This window comes from Aplysia californica, unplaced genomic scaffold (genome assembly GCF_000002075.1).
Source record: "Aplysia californica isolate F4 #8 unplaced genomic scaffold, AplCal3.0 scaffold00013, whole genome shotgun sequence".
In the NCBI taxonomy this organism is placed as follows: domain Eukaryota; kingdom Metazoa; phylum Mollusca; class Gastropoda; order Aplysiida; family Aplysiidae; genus Aplysia; species Aplysia californica.
This window is the reverse complement of record NW_004797283.1, coordinates 431,037-453,847: the sequence shown is the minus strand read 5'-3', so window position 1 is coordinate 453,847 and position 22,811 is coordinate 431,037. Positions and strand designations below refer to the sequence as shown.

Sequence of the window (22,811 nt, the reverse complement as noted above, 5' to 3'; positions counted from 1 at the left end):
GCAGGCCGTGTGCAGAATCGGGACTCCTCACACTTTGCAAGTCTGTGTTATTGAAATAAAGTGTTCGCGTTTCATTGGATGGGTGATAGTAAATTATATTTACTAGGATGGGTGATAGTAAATTATACCTACGGTGTATGTTGTAGCTTTCTGTTCAAGATTGGCAGATTTTCAGTGTCACTGCATCTTGCCCTACCACAGTTGTTACAACTCTCACAGTGCACGGGTCTACTTGAGCCATTCTCAAGTTATTGCTTTTCTCTTGAGTTGAGCAATAATTTGAGTCTGTCAGTTCATAATATGAATCATGACACCCAGACTGGTTCTTGATAGTCGAAAATCTTGTTCTAGGCCCTTCCGAACTCTCAAAGCAGGATTTATTTTTTATAATAATGAGAGGGGAATATTATATAACAGACTGAAATACTTAAGTCAAACAAGACCCCTGTACGACATTGAACACTAACATGTTGTTGACTGGATACATGTATATTGTACGCGTGTTTGCTCCTTTTTTCGAGCTGGTGAGCTAGTAATTTTTTTTTAGGAAATATTGCTGGACACCCTGAACATTTTACTTTTACTGGTTGGTCGGTCGGTCGGTCGTGGGGAATACACATTTTCCTCTGAAAATACACATTTTCATATTTCCCAATACTCATTTCGGTTTCCTGTGGTTGGCATCTCTGCCATAGTCTTTCTCAAAGCTAGCGACGACTCGCGTTTGAATAGCTCATAGTATGGCCATTCAAACAGAAATATCTGTTTTATTTCTTCTCATTCCCGCTCAGCCCCGTTCTCTTGCTTGTAATGTGGCTTCATTCTATGAATAAGATAACCACTTTTCTCCTTGGTAGGTGGTTGCCTTGGACAGGTGTGATTGTATAAAATTAAAAAGAAAGGAGAGAAGTACAGTTACGTAACTTACAAGGTTGTGACCAGACCGTCAATGAAATGATGAAAACACATAACATCAAAACTGTCCAAACAAGATAAAAAATCTTTTAAATTATAGCAGAGTAGGCTCAGAATGATAGTACAATTAACAGGCCATTTGTATCTTCCTTCACCCTTTGACGGATGGGCATCCAGAAAGCACCCCTTCATTAATTTTTTTTTTTTTAATGTAGAGACATTTTTAAGTCACCATCGACACAATTTAGATCATTTAGGGAGCAGTCTTCTGACGCTACCTGTCAGGGATGATACGGATACAACATCAGAGCAGCAAGACTTGAGATACTCGATAAGTTTTTTTTCTCCCCATTCAAGTCTCCTGCACTGCATGTGGCCTTTACTGTTCACCAGAAAAGCCAGTACTCCTTTAGGGCACGGTAAATCCTGGCGTTTTAACCTTGCTCACAGTCACGAATGCTGCATTGGGTAGTATTCAAATACTGTGCAGTCCACTAAAACCAAAACCTTTTTCCTTCAGATTTTCTTTGCTTTAGCTGGGTTTTCAGTACATGTGTGAGGCATTGTGGTGAAATCAGGCGCTCGTCAAAATAATAAAATCAAGGAAACTAGCATTTTTCCACTCGTTGGGCAATTTTATTTTAATTTTCTTTTTGCGCTCAACACTGTTTATGTCCATTTGAAAACACATTAATTTCTGTATGACTTTACTGAAAAACATTGATTACAGGCACAAAAAATGTAAATGTTCAGTTTTCAAGGCCTCTCAATCTACGGAAGTTACCAAACTTTGGTGGTCATTTTCTCACTAATTTTACATCTGAAACTAGGCGACCTTCACATCCTTCATTTGCAAATATCTCGACTTCTGTTCAACATAGATGGATATTTTTTTCACCAAAAGCAAGGCAAATGAACAGGCTTTAAGACGATACCAAAAACCCCATATGCTAAAAAATTGACGATCGCCCGATACCAACATGTCGTGCCACAAATATAAGCAGCTCAAAAAAAATAATCGAGGATATAATTTTCTTTCGGTTTACCGTGTTTCCACATTAACCATGTTCGGTATAAGCGGACTCCACTGTATTCACGATCATATTTTTGAATATATGTATATATATAAAAACAATAGCAACAAAGACTGTAACATGGCAAATATTTATTCATGACAAATCTGAAATCACAAAGGCAACTTACTTTTATTTTACCTATCAGTGTTTTTCAGTTGTTTTCTTTAAAAAAAACCATTTTTTGTTGTGGCTCTCTATCTTTTGGTTCAGTCCTATCCTTCGGGGAAGAGCATCAAATTAGAGGTCCTGGCTTTGAAATACACAAACTGTGTTGAAAAGGGCATAATACCGGTATCATACCATTTATTTACATGTTGTCCGATACAGGAAAGAAAATTTACAAAACAATTATGATTTTAAAAAGCCAACAAACAATTCAAATTTAAAGTGTACAACAAAACAGATTACCGATGCAATGGTGAACATGAAGCAGCCTGTCTTTTTTCAATCGGTCCACATACAATGAATTTTTTTGAAATAAAAAAACCCACCAAAAGTCTCATTCGCACTTGTTCATTTTCACTCTTATCCATCTCAGGTATGAAGACAATGCTGCACATCAAAGAAATAAAAGATAGCATGTAAGTGAATTAGTTCTGTTTTCTTCTTATGCATAGAACATTCCTTGTCATGCACCATAATGCCGCTTTGAATTTAAAGACTTTGACCTAGCATTTTTTGCGTGCTTATTTTCGTAAAGAACAGCATATAAATTTAACTTTTGACTTTGAAAATGTTAATACCATTCAAATTTGAAATTGAGCACAGATAAAACTTTTACTTTTCGGAGAATCTAATACTTTCAGCAATTTAAGCTTCATTTCGGAAAAAGTCACGACTGTCACAAAACAAAAACCCAAACAAGTCGAAACGTTCTCCTGAGGAATGCCTTCACACTTCACATTTTGCTCTTGACTGTTACCAGTCGGCACTGTTGTGAGCCAGATAGTCCCTCCGTCCAATGCCAGACGCCTGTTTGCTCTGCATAGCCTGCAGTTTGGGACAGTCTGCGATTCTGTGGCCAAGACCTCCACAATAGGAACAACCCACTTCACCTGAAATAAAAAAAACCCAAAGTGTTACGTCCCGGAGGATACGAATGAGCACCAAGACCAAAGAGATCATCCATCATCAAGGCTACTATTTCAAGCTAGAGAAGTAAGTCCCCTATTGTGAACCTAACTTCAACACAAGAGATAAAAACTGGCACCGTATTATTAAACGTTGTAAATCACCAACTGTACATATCATAGCTGAATACATTGTAACACCTCCAGGTAAGTCTTATTTTATTTCAGAGCATAAAAAAAAGGAAAATAGTTTCTAAAAATCCTTATTTCTTCACAGATAGCTCTATGAAGGGCAGACACCAAAATGTGTATAAAGATAGATAGTCTCCCATATTTGAATTGGAGAACATAAGAACTCAGTATATCACAAAAAAACAAAACAAAACTGGGTGTTTTTTTGTTTTTTTTCAGAGGGTAAAAATTACACCATAAAATATATTCTCAGAAGAAAGCTGCTGTAAGGTTGCAGTCTAAGTAAGAATAGTTGACTATTATTGCCCCATTTTGCCAGGAACAGATTAGAATATGATAAAAACACTAAAAAGAAGAACACGTATGTAAATGGATAGAACTTTACCAGAATGCCCTCCAACTACCACTACTTCCAGTGATTATGAAAGACAATACACAAGTACTTATATAGGCACAAATAAATGAAAAGAGGAAGACCAAGATAAACTAAAAGGCTGACAAAAATTACAAACAAACTCAAACACCCCCAAACTTTCAGTAAAAGTTAAAGACAGACGGTTGGAAAGCACGGACCAACAGCATGTGCAGCAAGCAGTTACTAGACGCTGAACACTGAGTGGATCCGAAAATATTTTAAAAAAAACAATCAATATAAACAGTAGAAGTTATCTTTTTACCTTCAATGTCCAGGTATTTCTCCGTCTCTGACTCCATGGTGGCCAGAAAGGCCGGGACTTTCTGGTTCGCCTCGATCAGCAGGTGCTTCAGATCCAGCAAAATGGATTCGTCTGAAAGTCAAATAATGAACATTTATGTTCTGAGTTTTTGTTTCACAATACAAAATCAATTCTCTTCAGCAACAGGACCCTGATGCAATCATGAGTTGATGATGTTCGTTATTAAATGTTATAACGTAAAAGGTAAATACAAAATTAATTTTATCATGTTGAAAATGCACTCATACCCCAAACATTGTTTGCGACAATAAGACTCAAAGCAAAATTCATTTCAGCTTTTTAAAAAAGCAATCATAAGAAAATCTGATTTTAGCTAATACATGTAGTTGAGGAGTCCACGGAAAACACAGGAATAGTCACAAACTGAAAATCGTGAGGGCATCAATTTTGAACACTGGTTGACTCATAACTATCTCTGTTCAACTGTTGGTTGCTTATTGTTGCTAGATTTTCCAATCAAACAAATAGGAAGTTATGAGTCCACAAGCTATTAAAATTGACACCCTCACAATTTCCAGTTTGTGACTATGCCCATTTTTTTCGTGGATTCCTCAGTTGGGAACTGTATAGATCATGCTGTAGGGCATGGATATGCACTATATAAATGTAATTACAGTATAACACGGATAGCTCGAATTCCTTGGTACCGGCCTCGTTAGTTCGAGACATCAATAATTCGAGGGATAACTTACAAAGATATAAAGAAGAAGAAAAAAACGGGTCTGCAGGCACAGTTCAACGGATGCGTGATTACAAGTGTTCTGTGTTCGACCTATCCGTGTTATACTGTTCTATTTTATGGAATGAAGACAAATGTATGGTAGTTCTAAAAGGAAAAGTATAAGTGCAGACTCAATCAGAAGACCAGGATCAGTCTTCAGAGGTTGCAATAAAATTATATTGGTGTGTTTAGAATGCAGGACTGGGTCCTCCTTAATTAAACTGAAAACTTGACAAACTTATCACAGCAGCACGTTGATTGTGCAAAGACCCAAATACAAATTAGAGTGAAAGGACAACACTAAAATAAACATCTCTTGAAAATTGCTTAAAATTTGGTGCCAGCATAATACATTCGTACATTGCAACACAGGGTGACAAATCAAAAGCTGTAACTTTCAAAAACTTATTTTGTAAGGACAGCCCTTAAAAGAAAAGTTACTTACCAACAGCTTTGTTGACAAACGTTGTAGCTACTCCTCTCTGACCTTTTCTGCCTGTTCTTCCAATTCTGTGAACTGTAAATGAATTGCCATCGAGTTATTTTTTATTGACACTGTTTCAAAGGCAGGAGAGGTTGGCGAAAAATAAAATAGGACAGCCAGAAACAAAGTGGAACTCTTTCAAGACAATTGTCAATTTCAGGTACATTTCAAAGAAACAGGAATTAAATTCCTATGCATAGTGTATATATATATATATATCCGGCGGAAGAAAAAAAAAATGAGAACAGAAAATGGAGCTCCTGAATATATATTATAAGGCAGACTGTTATATTTCACAAGTAAGGGCAAGAAAATTCAAAACAAAATCATAACGGAATATCACTAGGGAAAATGAAAATGGCAGTTAGTATCTTTATAAAAGACTTGCAAACAGTCCCTCCCAAGCCTCGAGTACTTAGTCTGTGACTCTTGTGGGTGCTTGTTGGGCGCTCTGGTTTGGTCTGCCCCTTCTCTCCTTTCAAACAGGTATCGTCCTTACCTCTCCTCCTTTTTTGTGTGTTTGTTATTCTCTTGTAATACTTGTAATCTTTGGCACTTACATGACCTAATTGTGTTGCAAGAGCTGTAAAACTCTTGTTAAAACAAAAACAGCCTTTGACTCACCATAGTTCTCGATATCTTCGGGCATGTCATAGTTGATCACGTGCTGAATGCCTTCAAAGTCCAAACCTTTGCTGGCAACATCTGTAGCAACCAACACGTCCTTCTGTCCTTTCTTGAATTCTTCCACAGATCTACTCCTCTCTTCTTGATCTGTTTAAATAGGTTGGAATAAACTTTCAGTACTAAATATGCATAGCAACTGGACTGACCTGCTTTTACTAGGTACCAGAAACTAAATGTTAAAAGTAGCGGTATGCTAAATTTATCTATTCCATATATGAAAGGTCTAAATCTCCTGAGAATTTCAGTACCCTTCTTTAACCTCTCAGTTAATTTTAAAGAAAATTGTAGCTGTTTAAAATTTGACCAAATTTGTTAAAGTCGCTCACTGGCTGCAACCCCATGTTCGGCAGTTAATAAGATAGTACCAAGTGCTCCAAACATCTCCACACTAACAGAGTACAATCACTATAACAGATGTATGGAGCATAATTTTTTTCAAGGCTGTAAGATCATTACAAATCACTATTTTATCGCCTCAAACATGATGATCTGTCGTTATTTCGCCAAAAACACCAAGCGTTGACCGGGCGGGCACCCCCCCCCCCTCATGGCGAGTGAGTCGGTTCTATACTGTAGTGTACCCGCGTGGGGGGTCCCATGCTTTCCGATTTTTGTGGAAGGATTGATGAAAAAATAATCCAAGACGATTACTTTATTCTAATAGAAAATGAACTGATCTTTCTATTGGTACCTTTTTTGAGCTGGTATCTTACATATTTCGTGTAAAGGCTTTCTATTTAAACGCCAAAGGCCAAAAATATACCACGGAAAAGCCCGTCCAAAGCTCTACAGTTCTCCGCCAATGAAAAGACAGTATTTAATCATCAATCTTTCTGCGAAGCATTTGAATGCGCGTCAATTTTTCAACCAGTCGACCACGCGTTCCGACCGCAAAGGGCTTCGCCTTCCACGGCGATTCTCCAACTCCTAATAATTGGACATACATAAACAACTTACACCATTGAAACGAGGGAAAGCTGAACCTTTACACGGTGTACAGCATTTGGTGTTTTATAGCAAAAGAGCAAAGAAACAGCGATCTGAAGTACCCCAATTTCACCGATACCATATGCTCGGAAGGCCGCGAGTGCCTGCGAGGCCGTGTTTACGCTATCTTTTTTTTACAAAGATTAAAAGAAAGAAAAAATAGTCACACCAGTTGTAACGACCACTTGTCCAAGACAATCACTTGTTCTGACAAATGACCACTTCCAACTTCTCCCCACACACATTTTCTCTTGCTATTATAATGACACCGTCTAAGAAGACCACCTATTTAAGATAAACACTTTTTTTTGGACAATGGGTGGTCATTTGCGACAGGTTAGACTATATATGAAAATGCAACTTCTGATTTACAGAGAGACTTCATACGGAAATACCATGCTTTATTATAAAACTTCTAACTAAACTGAACTCTTCATGACCTTGCGTTATTATTATATATAAACTTTACAAAGTCAAGGAATCTGTTTCAATAAAAATGGAATTTTCTGAGACAGGAGAAACCAGGACACATCCCTCCCCCATTATTTAAAGGTACACAAAAGTCTGCACCTCCTCCAATACTGCCCAAATTAAATGAAAAAGAAAGCGGGGTATACATACTAGAAAACTCCTGCTAAGACTGACATAGAGAAGATTTAATTATGAAAGTAAGTACAGAAAAGTAAACTGTCCCAAAACACTTCAGTTTAGTGTGAGACTCCACCACACGCCACAAAAAAATGGTGTTTGACGGAGTTTTACACCTAGCCGTTGATTTGTCTTTTACAAAGCAAATTTTAAAAAAAGCTTAAGAAGTGATGTTTGAGCTGCAGTAGATTCAGTAAGGCAGGGAACTTAACTTTCGTCGTTCCTATTTATAGATGATAGGACATTCAAAACATGGGAAGAAAATGCAATCTATATCTTTACAGTGACTATTTTTCCCCCCAAAATATTTAACTATAAATTCCCCATTGAAAATCAAACCTAAAATTAATGTTGCACAAAGCATACCTTTCCCTCCATGAATCGCCACAGCTTCCACACCTTTCAATAGCAGATACTCATGAATGGCATCCACATCTTGCTTTTTTTCAGCAAAAATCAAAACCTGAAATAGCCAACGTCAGTTACTCAAGGTAGGTAAAAAACAACAAATGTCAGCAAAAAAATTATTACCCAAATGTGAGATCAAAACAGAAATTACTTAAATATGAACTACATTATCTTTATAATAAACTACATTAAATTTGACACTTTTCATAAAACAAATTGGTGAAAATATTGAATACAAGTTTTTGCCTCTCAGTCAAAAGCAGCATTTACTATAATACTGTGAAGCTAATTACTAAATAAGAAAATCAGTGTGCTTGTAATTTCATGTACTATTTACAGCAAACCAAACATATATATTCATTAGATGACTGACCGGTGGTGCCGTTTTGCGCAAACACTGTAGGATATAAACCATCTTTGCCTCCTGCTTGACATATTCAACTTCCTGTACAATGTCCAAACTGGCAGCTCCCGCCCGGCCAACATTGACAGTGACAGGTTTAACAAGAGCAGAACGGGCAAAGTTCTGGATTTTCTTGGGCATGGTGGCAGAAAACAACAGAGTCTGTCGCTGACCCTATACATGAGCAGAACAAAAGAAACAGGGATTAACTTTAGAAAGGGAGAAACAGTGGTTAAGTCGGAAAAGAATAGAACACTAACAATATAATATGACGAAAACAAGAGACTTCATAATTTAGAAACCTGTCCACTACCAAGTGACATGCCAGAAATAGTCCTTTCTCTTCTACATAAAGAAATCTCAACAAGCAGATCCACATCCTTTGAATACTACAAAGATTACTTCAGGTCTTGGATAAATCTGTCATGCATGTAGGGATTTAATATAAATTTCTATAACACACAGAGAGAGAGAGAGAGAGAGAGAGAGAGAGAGAGAGAGAGAGAAAGAGAGAGAGAGTGTGAGAGAGAGGGAGAGAGAGTGAGAGAGAGAGAGAGAGTGTGAGAGAGAGAGTGTGAGAGAGAGAGGGTGAGAGAGAGAGAGAGAGAGAGGAGAGAGGGAGAGAGAGAGAGTGTGAGAGAGAGGAGAGAGGGAGAGAGAGAGAGAGAGAGTGTGAAAGAGAGAGAGAGAGAGAGAGAGAGATTTTGTTAAGCACGTTGCATTATTATTGTATTATTGTAAGTATTGTTTTGGTTGTGAATAAGATGCGATTAGAGTTATGTTGGGATAAGTGGTAAACAAACTGTACTGTATTATTTTCCTTTTTAAAATGAATACAGTTGAACCTGCCATGATGGCCACCTGTATAATACGGCCACCCTAGCAGAAAGCCACTTTGCATTCCCCCCCTTGCATTTTTTCTGTGTAGTTTTATTGTGTAAAACGGTTACCTGCCCAAAATATTTTATCAACCTACAATAAAAAATACCTGTTTAAGAGCTCTCATCGCCCGCCGCATTGTCATAAATTATGTACTGGCCCCTGACGTTGTGGACGAGCCATCACAATCCATTCACCTGTTGTTATTGTAAGTCCCTTCGATAAATGAACCAATCATGTGGCTTAGGTAGCTCTCAAGTTGACCAATCAGTAACAAGAATAAATTTTCAGCTGCTGGTGAGGGAAGCGTTTGATCCATCATAACCTATAAGTCCTACCCACAATTCAAACACAAATCGTAAGTGGGATGAGTGGTCACTATTTACCTAGTCCGTAAACCCAGTCCAAAACAACAGATGCCAACACAAACTCTCAACAGAAGTGCCGCTTGTTCGCCGAGTGGTAGCGACCCATTTGTTTGTTTTACTATGGCACTCATTCTTCCTCATCTGACACTTTGTTTTGGTTTAGCTTTGCGCGAAACTATAATTCCAAAAAATAAAACGAACACAAAAAAAAACCTCACGAAAATCTTCTCGTCCCCTCCCCACTTAAAAAATAAATTGGATCCCCCCAAAAACCCCACAACAATTCTTATATGGCCACGTTTCTCCTCAGCAATGCGTGGCCGTCTTACACAGGTTCGACTGTATTGTTTTTGTACAAACCACTTTACTAAATCAAATTTTTACCTTTATATATATCGTCAGGAGCAGTAACATTCCTACAATTTCCTATATCATAATAAATGTGCTCAGAGCTTACACTTGTATGGGATAGAATGCTATATAAATGCAATCTATTTTTATTTTAGTCTAGGGATAAAAAAGCTGGTTATCAATCATACCTTGAAATATGAGAAAATAGTTCTGACATCTTCCTCAAAACCCATGTCAATCATGCGGTCAGCCTCGTCCATGCACAGATAACGGCACACGTCGAGAGTGACCATTTTCTTGTCCAGCATGTCCATGAGTCGTCCTGGTGTGGCCACCATCACATGAGTACCCCTGAAACAGACGCAGGTATAACCGTCATTTCATGAAGTACAGATAAGACTATTATTTTTTTCTTAACGGTGTTTGTTTCAGATTTTTAACAGATTTTGTAAGTGTTTTACAGCACTTGCAACACAATCAGGTCATATAAATGTCATCAGCACTTGCATAATATAATGATAATAATAATAATAACAATAATATACAAACTATCTAAACATAAATTCTATGCAGTTCTTGCATTGGACTTTACAAATTATTAGCTTCAATGTGTATATATATATTCTTGGGAGCTCGTCGTTAACATTCACTCTCCAAATCTCACAGCCCTCAGACCAATATAAATGTGTCCAACCCTCATGTGATCAAAGCATCTACATTCTACTGCCAGCTTAGAGAGAAAATCTGTTATTTCCATTCTCCTTTAAAAAATATGTCAGCAGACTTGGATAGTTTGTTCCTCTGGCCAACAATATGCCAAGCACTGTGACTGACTACTGAGTGGAGTAGAAGACATTTTACTATGACTATGACCATTAGCTTCTCATCAAACAAAATGGTTAATTCTTTCTGCTCAAAGCAACTGCTTTATAACTTTTCCAGAGCATATGTGCTGTTGCAGGATAATAATCATATCTGCTCAGGTTTACTTCCTTACTTGTTGATAATCTCCATCTGTTCTTTCAGTGGCATGCCTCCTATACACAAAACTGGTCGAAGGCTAGGGAAGCCAGCTGCTTCCATACATTCCCCAAACATCTTGACGCCTTCATAAGTCTGCTTTGCCAATTCTCTCTGAAAAGGAAAAAAAAATTTAAGATCGTCTTTCTACTCCAATGAGAACCAAAAAATGTTTTACTATAAACACCAGCAACTTTTTCCTCTTATAACCCCTTTTCTGTTGCAATTAAAAAAACAACAACAGATATTCAACCTTTCCTTAACAAAATGCAATGTGCACTAATTGCCCCTAAATTGAAAACGTTTATCTGAAAATCAATTAAAATCACATACACCAAAAACTTGATATAAAAAATAACACTATTTTGTATTACCTAGAAGAAACAAAAAATTACTTTAGAAATGTTAAAAAGTAGGTATACACTGATATAGTAACTAGTAACTTGAGAAATTTCCTCCCATTTTTTTCTCCCTTTCATAAACAAACTGGAAAAAACAAAAGACAAAAATATTCATGAAGTCATACCGAAGGACATATGATGAGTCCGTATGGGCCCTCTTTTTTCACAAACGGCAATTTTTTCTCCTGCTCCAAGCTGAACATGACAATAGGAAGGCTGAACACCAAAGTCTTGCCTGACCCAGTGAAGGCAATGCCAATCATGTCTCTCCCACTCAATCTGAAAAAAGTTTAATAAGAGATTATAAAAACACACACATTGGACAAAAAAAGAGAAAAGCAGAACCCATTACTTGTGTATTCTAGTGCAGAAATATTTTCAAATCTTTAGCAGGTGAATTCTTTTTTTGTGAAAAGAACTATCGTACATGCCTTCTTCTTTTGAAAAAAGAAATTTCACTTCTAATGAATTAAAATTTATGAAATGATGTTGTTGATATTAGTTAACTTAATTTCAGTAATGCACTGCCATAATGGTATAAATAACTTTAAACAGAACCAATCAAAAGGCTAAATCATTAATAAAAATAAGTTTTGCACTGTACAGTAGAGAGGATGATACAATTTTAGTGGGTATTAGATGTATAAAGAGAACTTTACTCATTCTGTCCTAAATTTCCCACCATCACCTGTTACATGCATTTAACTTGTTACCTAAATTGCCCAGTAATTCCATGTGCACGACTTGCCTGTATCAGGACTTTCCTGCAACCAACAATAAAGGAAATCTCCGCCACTTAACGTTATAAATGTCACTTTCAGATGACCTAGATCATCCTGTACCAGCTGTGCGATCGAGAAGAAGAAAGAATCCTGTTCCAGCTGATATTTTTAGTCTCCATATCAAGTTAACACAGAGGTCATGGTCATTTGAAACAGGGCTTTAGCCAAGATTGAAATAAAAAGAAAATTTTAAAAGACCCCAATGAACTCAAAATTGAAAAATAAATGAATCAGTATTTCCTTGAAATAATTCATGCAGAAAGAAAAACTAATTGCTGGAAGACACTTACACAGTAGGGATTCCCTGTATCTGAATAGGTGAAGGTTTAATAATGCCTTTCTTTTTCAAGGCTTCGATAATCGGTTCTGGGAACTTCATGCCCTGAAAAGATTTGATAGGTGGTGGCAGGTCCTCACCCTCCACCAGGATATGATATTTTTTCCTGACTTTTTCCCGTTTCTCCTCCGACATCTCTAGTATGTATTTAGGAGGCCGCCATCTGAGGAAAAAAAATATATTGCTGAAAATACCACACTCTGTAAACAGCTTTTGGAAAAATATGAAATAATTTCATTATACACCTCCTTGCAAATGCACATCTTATCGGATGGGCTAAAGCTTTATAGAGATTCTTTTCTCAAACAGAGTAAGAGTATGAAACATGAAACACTAGTTCCATGTGGAAGCCTTAAGTCTATCTTCTTGATCTTTTGTTGTCTCACATTGACAAAATGTATGAATACTGTGAACCTTCAACTTCAACTAATGCTCCGTAAGAAGGCAAATTTCGCACTGAGCATGACAGTGAAGACATTCGCATACATGTACTACTGTATGTAAACTTTTATGTCTATTCACTATTTACACTGTACATAACTTACCCTGTTTTGATAGGGTCTGTGTATTCAATACCTTTGGCCAACTCCGCCACACCCATCAGAGCTGAAAAATAAAAATGGAAGATTATATAAATGACATCCAAACATACTTCTCATTACATCTTTCAGTGTCTGTTTATTTTATTACACCACACCTTTAATTTCATAACAAAACTACAAATACACTGTTTAAGACACATACAACATGCACTCACATTTTCTAGCTAATCACTGAGACAAGTCGTTCTTTAAAAAATCTGAGAGGCATCTTGGTGAAATCAGGCGCTTGTCAAAATAATGAAATCGAAGAAATCAGCATTTTTCGGACAGTTTGGGATATTTTTTCGAATTTTTGTTTTAAGGCTCAACACCTTATGTTCAGAAACACTTTTACGTGTGGATTTTATGGAAAAATGTTGATTAAATGCACGAAAAATGTAAATTTGCAGTTTCCAAGGACTCAATTCAATATAAATTGGATATTTCTTTCATCGAAAGCAAGGCAAATGAACAACCTTTCAGATGATACCAGTAACTCCATATGCCCCAAAATTGATGAGCGCCCAACACATTTGTTTTCGTAAGACGTCTAACCCAAGGATTATCTCTTTTGCATGGAGCACTGGTATCCTTTATTGTCTCATGAAATGCAGTGCAAGAGGCTATTATATTTCCATCAGCATATTCCATACCAGTACGAAGACAAATGACAAGGAGAGTCAAGGCTCATAGCTTCACGTGGATGCGCAAAGTGTGTACCATATTTACTAGCAGCTTGGCAACACCAAGGCAAGATTGTGATGCATGGATACAACACAAGCAGGAGAGGTGCTTTAACAGAATTTTTCCACAAAAAATTTTAAAACTTTTGTCAAACTTCTACCGTATTTATTAGAAGGTGAAATAGTGTGTCTTTGTAAAAATATCTGAATGCATTTTGGCATATGTGGGTGCTAGAGTATTTGAAAAGGAAGGGTGTCCATATAAGTACATGGGTGTAGGAGTAAATGTGATTTTACAAATGCAAAAAAAAAAGTGATTTCCTTAGAGCGAGTATGTCCTAACACTTATGTGAATTACTCTTAAATCTATACGAAAAGAATTAGTAATTCTAAATAACCCCCCCTAAAATAGTAGAGTGTACAGGGGCAAGAAGAAATACTATTAAATCATTCTTGAACAAAGAAGTGAAAATGATCTAAAGCTTACCTGTTTTTTCCTTAACACTCTCAAGAATTTTCTCCTCCTCTTTCAGCATCTTTTCCCTTGCTGTCTCTTTCCTTGCTGTGAAATAAAACATTAAAGTAAATACATAACCAAGGAAGACCGCAATATAATATTTTTATTATGTCGACTACTACGACAGCATCAGTCTGAAAAGAGACAAAACTTTGAGAGACACTACCCTGAAGATACTACAATATTTTATCTGTAGTCAAGGGCCATGGCAATAATGACAGTGCAAAAAAGATGAAACTGTAATTTCATTTAAAGCCTCAATCTCTTCTTTCAACAGTACATATGTACTTAGGACAGAAATGAATATATAAATATTTTATTCTAAAGGTGAATATAAAAAATATTACAGGCATGGACACTTTGCAACTATTGATTGAAGGTTGAAAACCTGAACATTGCTGGAGCTATAAAAATGAGAAGAATTTTCCAAGCATTAACTATAGAAATCAGTACCTTCAGCCTTCTTCTTCAACACATTATGCTGATCAAGCAAGCTGACTTGAGCCAACGGTCCAAGGTCCTGCTCAGGGATTCCTCCATCATTCTCATCATCATCTTTAGAAGACTTGTTGTCATCTGAATCGCCCGGGTCCTTTTCACTTCCGCTGTCCTGTGCTAGAGGATGCTTGGAGAGGTCTCTCTCTTCTTCATTCCCACTGCTTTCTGTTTTCATCATTTCTTCCTCTTTAATTGCTCCAACCTGACCAAGTCTGCGCTTGAGCTGCATCAGCTGAAACAGCCGAGGACAAAAACGCCAAAGTGCATCAGTTATTACAGAAAATTGTAGTCAAACTCTACTTCTCTAGTCAATCTCAGTTTTTGTGAAAGGAAAAAAAAAGCCTTGGTACACAAACAAATCGACAACATAAACAAACTTGCATAGAAAGAAACAAGCTCAAGGACAATTTTGAAAAATATAACCAAGCTAGAATATTTGTTCCCATCCTTCGTTTGTTTAGCTTGGAATGGTACTTCAAAAAAGTCCATCAGGCAATAATAAGTATAAGTATCATCAAAAAGATGATGATGAAGAACAAAAGACAGACCTGCCACTCTATCAAACCTCAAAATCAGGATCTCAGGGAGAAAGAAATCGGGATTTGGTGAAAAAAATCGGGATCAGCAGCAAATCACCAAGGTGACTGCCAAAGCTGACTTAAAATTTTTCCAGGGGTGTCCATAAATTCCTTGGCCTATATGCCCTCTGTGTCTTTGTTTGTTTGTGTGTGTGTGTGTGTGTGTGTGTGCGCGCATGCGTTCGTGCGAGTTATCATTATTTTAGGTAAATCCTGAAGCATCGCATCAAGCACTCCTAGTCCAAGTGTCTATAACCCCCCCCCTACCAATAAGTCCCAAAATAAACTTAAGTTGACCTCGTCAACGGACGGTCCCCGACACGCAGAACTCACACGGCGATGATATGTCACATGACGCGAATGTGCCATTGAAACAATTATACTAACGAGTCCGACTAACTGCACGTTCACACAAAACACTTGGACGAGCGACAGTTGTTCTACTTCTAGGATATCGACGGTGGCCGACCGACCAAATGTACCAACAAATTTCTTATCCCTCAAGTGTTCAAACTAAAGCAACGACAACAGCCGCATGTTAGTCTTGTCACCGCAGTTACAGTTAGTTGTGTAAGGATTAGAAAGGCTGTCGCTCGTCCGAGTGTTTGATGGGAACACGCAGTTACCAGATCTCGGACAAGGCTTGTTTTGAAAGTAACAGCGGTACTACAAATATTATCGATTATTAAATGTCCCAAATTGTAACAGTTACCAGGCTATCATCGGAGAATCCTGAGTGCGGGAAAAGATCACACACAACTTGGGGCAAATCAACTACTAAATGTGACATCGATATTTCGGGAAATAGTGCTCCGAGTTCCTACTGACAACAAGTTCGACGGATGCTTCCCCAATAAAGGAGAAGGCAGAGTAAGTTTTTAGAAAGATCCGGCACAACAGCAGACTGGGACAAAAAATTGGAATACACGCGATCGAAATCGGGAAAATCGCGAGGAATGAGATTTGGAGCAAAAAATCGGGATATCCCGATTAAATCTGGATGAGTGGCAGGTCTGAAAAGATAAAATTTATAAAAAGAACGAATAAATACATCTGACAAATTCCTAAGGAATAGTATTGGGGTCCATATTGAACGTTGTTTCACTTATCCCAGTTCCAGGGTGAAGATAAAAAGTGCTTGAAGCAGAAGTCTAAGATTCAAAGCAGTTGATGTAGTACCAATTCTTCACTAACAACAGATTACAGATTTCGTTGAGGTCACTCCTGTTTGTCCAACATTCTGCATTTTTTCTAACTTAGAGCACGGGGATATTTATGCCATGTCCCCAGTAGAATATATATTAATTATACAAATATACGCACCTCCATTTTTTTCCGTTGCTTGATCGGGATGTAAGGTGTGTAGTTCTCATCATCAGAAGAATCATCCTGCTTATCATCATTCCCTCCATTCAGGTTCTACAAGAAATGAAATGAGGAAAATAAAAAAATAAAAATGACAGGCAATACAGCTAGTATAGTATTAGCAATGACCACGAAAAACCTTTTTTTGGCAGAAAGTGTTTGCAAATAGGTGCATTTTGTAGCTGTATCTTCACAGAGCATGGAACATTTGAATTTTTGAAATTTATCAATAAATAAAAAAGTTACGAATTTTTTATGCAATTAATTTTTGGTACACTTTTATACAATGAAAAAACCCCAAAATATGGGACGTTCTTTGGTGAGTTTTGAGACAATATTCGTCATAACTTGCTCATTTCTTGGAGTATTTAAATGAAACTTGGCAACCCAGTACATTTTCTAGTGCAGAATCCAGTCCTGCTTTCAAACTTTTCAAAGCTATCTTACTTTTTGAGTTATGAAGACGTTTATAGGTAAAAATGTGGCGGTTTTCGGTGCGCTTTGAGACAATATTTGTCATAGCTCGCCTATTTCTTGGAGTATGTAAATGAAACTTGGCAGTCTAGTACAGTTTTTAATGCAGAATCTAGTCATGCTGTCAGATTTTTAATATCTATCATACTTTTTGAGTTGTAAAGACATTAACAGGTTAAAAAAAGTGGCGTTCTTAACAGATTTACAAAGATTATCAGTCATATCTTCTCCCAAAGTCATGATATTTGAATGAAACTTGGCAACATAAAAGGTTCCTCCTTGCTAAGCAATGCTCTGGATCAATTTGTCACAAAAATGTAAGTAGAGAGCTGGGTTTATTAGTCAAATAAATCCAGTTCTCTACTAGTAAAAGCATGCATACTTTGTAATAGAAAATAAGATCGTCTCTGTGTATTCATTGTGGACAGTGTCATATTGTGTGGTAGATTAAAATGCGTTTAGATAATATAGTTTACAAGTCATGGGAATATTTCGCATGTGTAGGCTACAACTCATACTATAAATGTAATATATTTACACCCCCACCCCCCCCCTTCTCTCTCTCTCTCTCACGCACGCACACACACACATACACGCGCGCGCACTCACGCGTGAACGATAACAATATATAAACGGGACCATCTTCCCAGACTGGACTAAATAAGTACCATACTCTTTAATAACAATATTAATGCCTCACTTTTCCAAACAGAGCACACAGGACGAGTTCAAGTGTGTGCTTTCCCAAAAGGGGGGAATAGGCTTTCATAACGCAAACACAATGCATACCACTTCTCAAGATGTTTGCTTTTCTTTTTCTATTCTTCTGTCATGCAATCAAGCAAATAAAAATAACTACATCTATTGTATTGTGACTAAAATGCAACAAAAATGCAAGTTATCAAGGCCCCCGTTTCGTTTTCAAGTATTCTTACCCCCCTTTCCGGTTCAAATAAGCGGGGCCTCGTTTGTAGCGCCCGAGGCGACAGATGGCTGATGACGCCACTCAGTGGAAATTTCCCTGCCGCCGGTTGTTCACCCAGCACGCGCAAATGGCAATGCCGCTTTTCGCTTAGTTACTCCCACATTTTTAAATATTACGCAAAAACCGCTAAACACAGAAGCATGAAATTTTAAGGGAATAAAGAAAAATGGTGTACAACATATCAGTCAGTTTGACAAATCACATCTCCGAAAAATCTTCAAAGCGCACCACATCAACCACTTTCGTACAAAGTTGTCAAACTGCATACTACTAGATTGACTTCTTTTCTGATTGGCTGCCAAGTTTCATTCATATCCATTCACGAGAAGCGGTGTGAGAGCGAGTAGAAGACAACAACCTTTGCGTTAGTTCGTCCCACGAAACACCCCCGCGGCGGGGGCCAAAAATCGGCAGAACAAAACGCGCGCGGTGGGTATTGCTACAGCAATAGCATTATAGCACCAGCAGGATCACTGATGATCTACAGGTGCACTGAAAAATGCGACTGAACGCAGAACAATGCAAACTATTTTTAGGTAAGGCGGCCATCTTGCTTGACCGGGATACCTCTCTGACCACGTGACTACATCTAAATAAAGCCAACCGCGTGACATCAAAGATTCTCTACTACACGATCTTTGATGGCACTACGCTTTGGTGCGACGGTTTTCCAGGAATAGCGGAAATGGAATATGATGAAGTGCTCTGATGATTCTGCTGCTTATCTTCTGTGCATTGTTGATCGGGCCGGGGGGGGGGGGGTTAATCTTCCGGCGTCTTTACATTTTTGCGTGCTTTATTGTCTTTGCGTTTACCGAGTTTCAATTTCAAGCATCAGCGTGCTTACTGTTCTGAGCATCAACGATCTAAGCGATCTTCCACCATGTCCAAGTACCGGAATTCCGAAATATTAACATACCGGAAAACCAGCAACCAATCAGAGCATGGATGACGTGCTGCAGTAGCCGCAAGTGTGAAATTTTAACGAGCGAAACACATCGATACGGATTTTATATGTCAAGCCACTGACCCAACATGTCGTTCAATGCGGTATCTCCAAAGATCGTGTAGCAGAGAATCTTTAAATTGGTATCTCCACCGCCTTTTAAAAATAGTCTCAGGTATCCGATGATGTGATGACAATACATTACTAAAATCAGCAAATCAGGCAGATATATGTCATTCTACAATAAGCCATTATAAGCCGCATGTCACTGAACTCAATTTTCTACATTCATTATAAACAGACCATTTGCAAAATTTAAGGGTAAGATTAAACTTTGGTGGACCCAACACTAACTGTGGAACTACTTTTGAGCCTTGCTGTGCAATGGTCCGCTCTGATGTTATTGTTTTGCATTTAGATCTAGAACTAGATCTATAGATGTGTGTTTAAATTGTTATTGTTGCCAAGCCCCCCTGAAACGCTCCACTATGACTGTTGTGCTAGTGGGTCCACCAAAGTTCAATCCAGCAAATTTAAGTTTGGGAAAACAAAAACAACAAAACTGCAATACAGGCACTAGATCTAGATCTACTTGATATGGCGGACCTAACTTTTGTGATAGGGAAATATAACCCAGAGAAAATTTAGAATCTAGTTTTGACCCCAACGACGATTACTTCTGGTTGTAAATCTTAACGATTACTTTTTGATTCGCGTGCCAGAGAGACAGCCTTTCAAACCTAATCGCAAAACATCAAATCGCGGTCAAATCCCCCTGAAACACCCCAATGTTTTTTTAAAGTCAGGGGGGCAACCCACCTTGCCTTGTGAAAAACAAGCAGAATTTTACAGCTTATTTTGTAGGCTAGATTTAGATCTAGATTCTAGATCTAGATTAGATCTAGATATTAGAGTCTAATATCTAATATAAATCTAGATCTAGATATCTAGATCTAGATTCTAGATCTAAATATTATATAATAAAACATTGATACCGATATTAACTCACTTCAGACGGTTCACACAACAGTTGCGTGACCCCTGCCGTGACGCTCGCGACGGCTCCCACATGCCCTGCGTGACCAACTTTGGAATTTTTTTTTCGCTCTACAAATCACGCACGGATCGCGGGACCCGCCTCGTACCCTTGTTTGGCCAAGCCTGAGCTACTTAGACTTCGCTTCGTATCTCTGGGGCCCGTAGTTTTTAAGTTATTGAAGGTGAAAGACAGTGACCCCAACTGGGGTTGAACTGACCGGAACTCGCGCTTTGTTTTTTTCTATACAGCTGAGAGTAATCCGACAGTCGCGTCGTAGTAACGGTCGAAGAAGTCACATGAACAAGAATCACATAATTTCGCCGTTTTCGATACTTCTGTACGTTGTACTAGTTCTAGTGTCTCACAATATGATGTGTCTGATAGTTGGGATCCAGGATATGTACCCGAACACGGCCCGAGTCGTAGTTTTAGGGCTAGATCTAGCACTAGTACTTGAGTTGTTTGCGCAACGAAATCACAACGTCGTGCCGTACATCTGTCTCGTGTAATTCAGTGTATGGGTCTGAATCAACGCACAGACCAGCTTTTATATTTTCACCAAACACTCACACATGCATACAAATCAAATCAGAACACTTTGAACTTTTATTTTTGTTGTTGTTGTGAATTTCATTCTACCTGTCATGTCTCTGGAAATTTTTCGGAAAATCAAATTCATGCCAATTTTTAAAAAATCATACAAATTAAAGAATTACACTTAAACAACTTTAGTCTTTTGTATTAGATTAAGCTTGAATGTAACTTTAATGTGTCAAAAAATGATTACAATAGGGTAATTTTCAGAGTTGTGGTGACTTTTATTGAAGGCCATCATTATTCGGACTCGAGTCCGAATAACATTTTTTCATATTCGGACTCGAGTCCGAATAAAAAAATAATAATATTCGGATTCGAGTCTGAATAAGAAAAAATATTATTCGGACACGGGTCCGGAAAAAAGGAAGTGTCTTCGTTCTATAGATCTAACGTTCAGTGCTTCCAATTTTCCGCCATTTTTTAGTTTCCCCCACACCTTGTCTGCCGATCCGATGCCCATCGCCTCATTGATACGCCCCCCCCCCCCCCCACCCATGTTCCCACTTTCTTTGTTGTAGAAAAAGGTAAAATTGAAGAATAGCAGATCTCCTGGCACCTGCATATTATGAGCTGTGTAAAATTAAAAAAGACTGATTCGTTCAAATGTATACACAAGCCTGGGTCATTTGGATTGTTTACCAAGAAAAAGTCGTGTTGCTGTGTAGAGCCGAGCATACGGCAACTTTTAATTCCATAGCCCAGCGCCCAATTCATAACGTAGATCTACGTCAAGACTAGCTTATTATTGTAATAATGATCAGTTGCCGGGGGGGGGGGGGGGGACTGACGCGTATGCGACGTTCAACGCCCGGACCCATAGTAACCCCCTCCCCTTCCCCGACACGCACACACAGCCACACATGTGCAGGCCGCCCATCCGACCCCGACACACGCTACCATCTTTAATTGCTTCTGATGACCTCTTGACAAATAAACATTTATTAGAAGCTCTCTAACTTTTCAGGCCGGCCTCAAATTCATCATAATATAAAAACTCGGCTCCGGCACAATTTAACGCCATTTTGCTCGAAGTGGTCCCGGTCCTTCCCCATCCTGAGGCGAGTCACAAGTGAGGCAGGACAGGAAGCCGGAGTCACGAGTCACAGGAAGTCGGAAGTGATGTCATGCTGGACAAGAATCAGAGTCCCAATAACTTTTTTTCATATTCGGACTCGAGTCCGAATAGTCACTTCGTTTATTGAAATACTCCCCAAAACGCCAGTCAGTACAGTCTTCAACGCTTGTGACTGGTGAAAGGGGCCAGTAGCAAGTGAGTTAATCTAGATCTAGATCTGGATTAGATATCTAGATTCTAGATCTATATCTAGATTTAGATATAGATCTAGATCTAAATATTATAATTAATTATATTATTATATAATATAATAAAACATTGATACCGATATTAAATCAGTCGATATTTCAGTAGGCCTACACAAAAGTCAGGACCATCATATCCAAGTAGTGCCTGCAAGACAAATGAATTACTCACCCGTTTTAGAGACATGCTTGGGATTTCTTCTGTTACTTTTTGGTTTTGCTTTGGCCCGTCTTGGCTTGGGCTTGCCTCTGCCCCTCTGCCCAGCAAAATTTACTTGCTTGCTCGCTTTGACTTTTTCCTTGACAACTGTTCCTACCAGTACAATAAAATTTCAAATTTCAGTTAGATCTATATGTGCAATATCAAAACTATCTGTCGATAATACAACAAAAAACTGATGGATAATAAAAGTTATAACGTCGTTCCAGGCAATGAATGTGTAGTGTAGTTGATCAAGATTTAAGCCTAGTCTGGTTTTACAACGCTGTTGATACGTTGGCCACTAAATGATTCCTCAAAGCAAACGAGCTCTTCATCATCGTCCCATCATTCATTTACGGAATAAATTTTTTTCGCATACCTAATGATTTGTCACTTATGAAATGATACTTCATTTCATTTTGTGCGTAGGTTTGGGATAATTTTTTAGACAGGCGATAAAAAAAAAATGCGGTAAATTTTTACTTTCACTCCCGCACACAGATGCACTGTTACAGGGGTCAAACTGCTGTACTGTTTGCTGCAGATCACACATAAAGCCA

The 22,811-nt window shown here is 38.1% G+C and overlaps 1 protein-coding gene across 1 annotated transcript; it reads right to left on the bottom strand.

The window, feature by feature from the left end:
- Positions 1-2,063: 2,063 nt before the first annotated feature.
- LOC101864496 (probable ATP-dependent RNA helicase DDX41) lies at positions 2,064-22,557 on the bottom strand. Its single transcript, XM_005090127.3, has 15 exons — positions 22,222-22,557; positions 16,647-16,742; positions 14,701-14,977; positions 14,218-14,292; positions 13,012-13,072; positions 12,420-12,629; positions 11,473-11,626; positions 10,924-11,060; positions 10,115-10,277; positions 8,299-8,502; positions 7,884-7,980; positions 5,820-5,969; positions 5,157-5,228; positions 3,931-4,041; positions 2,064-3,046 (listed from the first exon to the last, which is right to left on the bottom strand). Exons 1-15 carry the CDS (start codon positions 22,234-22,236, stop codon positions 2,910-2,912), a joined length of 1,959 nt encoding a protein of 652 aa, XP_005090184.1. The 5' UTR covers positions 22,237-22,557; the 3' UTR covers positions 2,064-2,909.
- Positions 22,558-22,811: the final 254 nt, after the last annotated feature.

Coding starts and splice junctions, on each gene's coding strand:
- LOC101864496 (XM_005090127.3), bottom strand. Junction 10,278..10,923: donor CAGATGGAGATTATCAACAA/GTAAGGAAGTAA, acceptor CGTCTGTTTCAG/GGGTACTCATGTGATGGTGG. Junction 5,970..7,883: donor GGCGATTCATGGAGGGAAAG/GTATGCTTTGTG, acceptor CTATTTAAACAG/ATCAAGAAGAGAGGAGTAGA.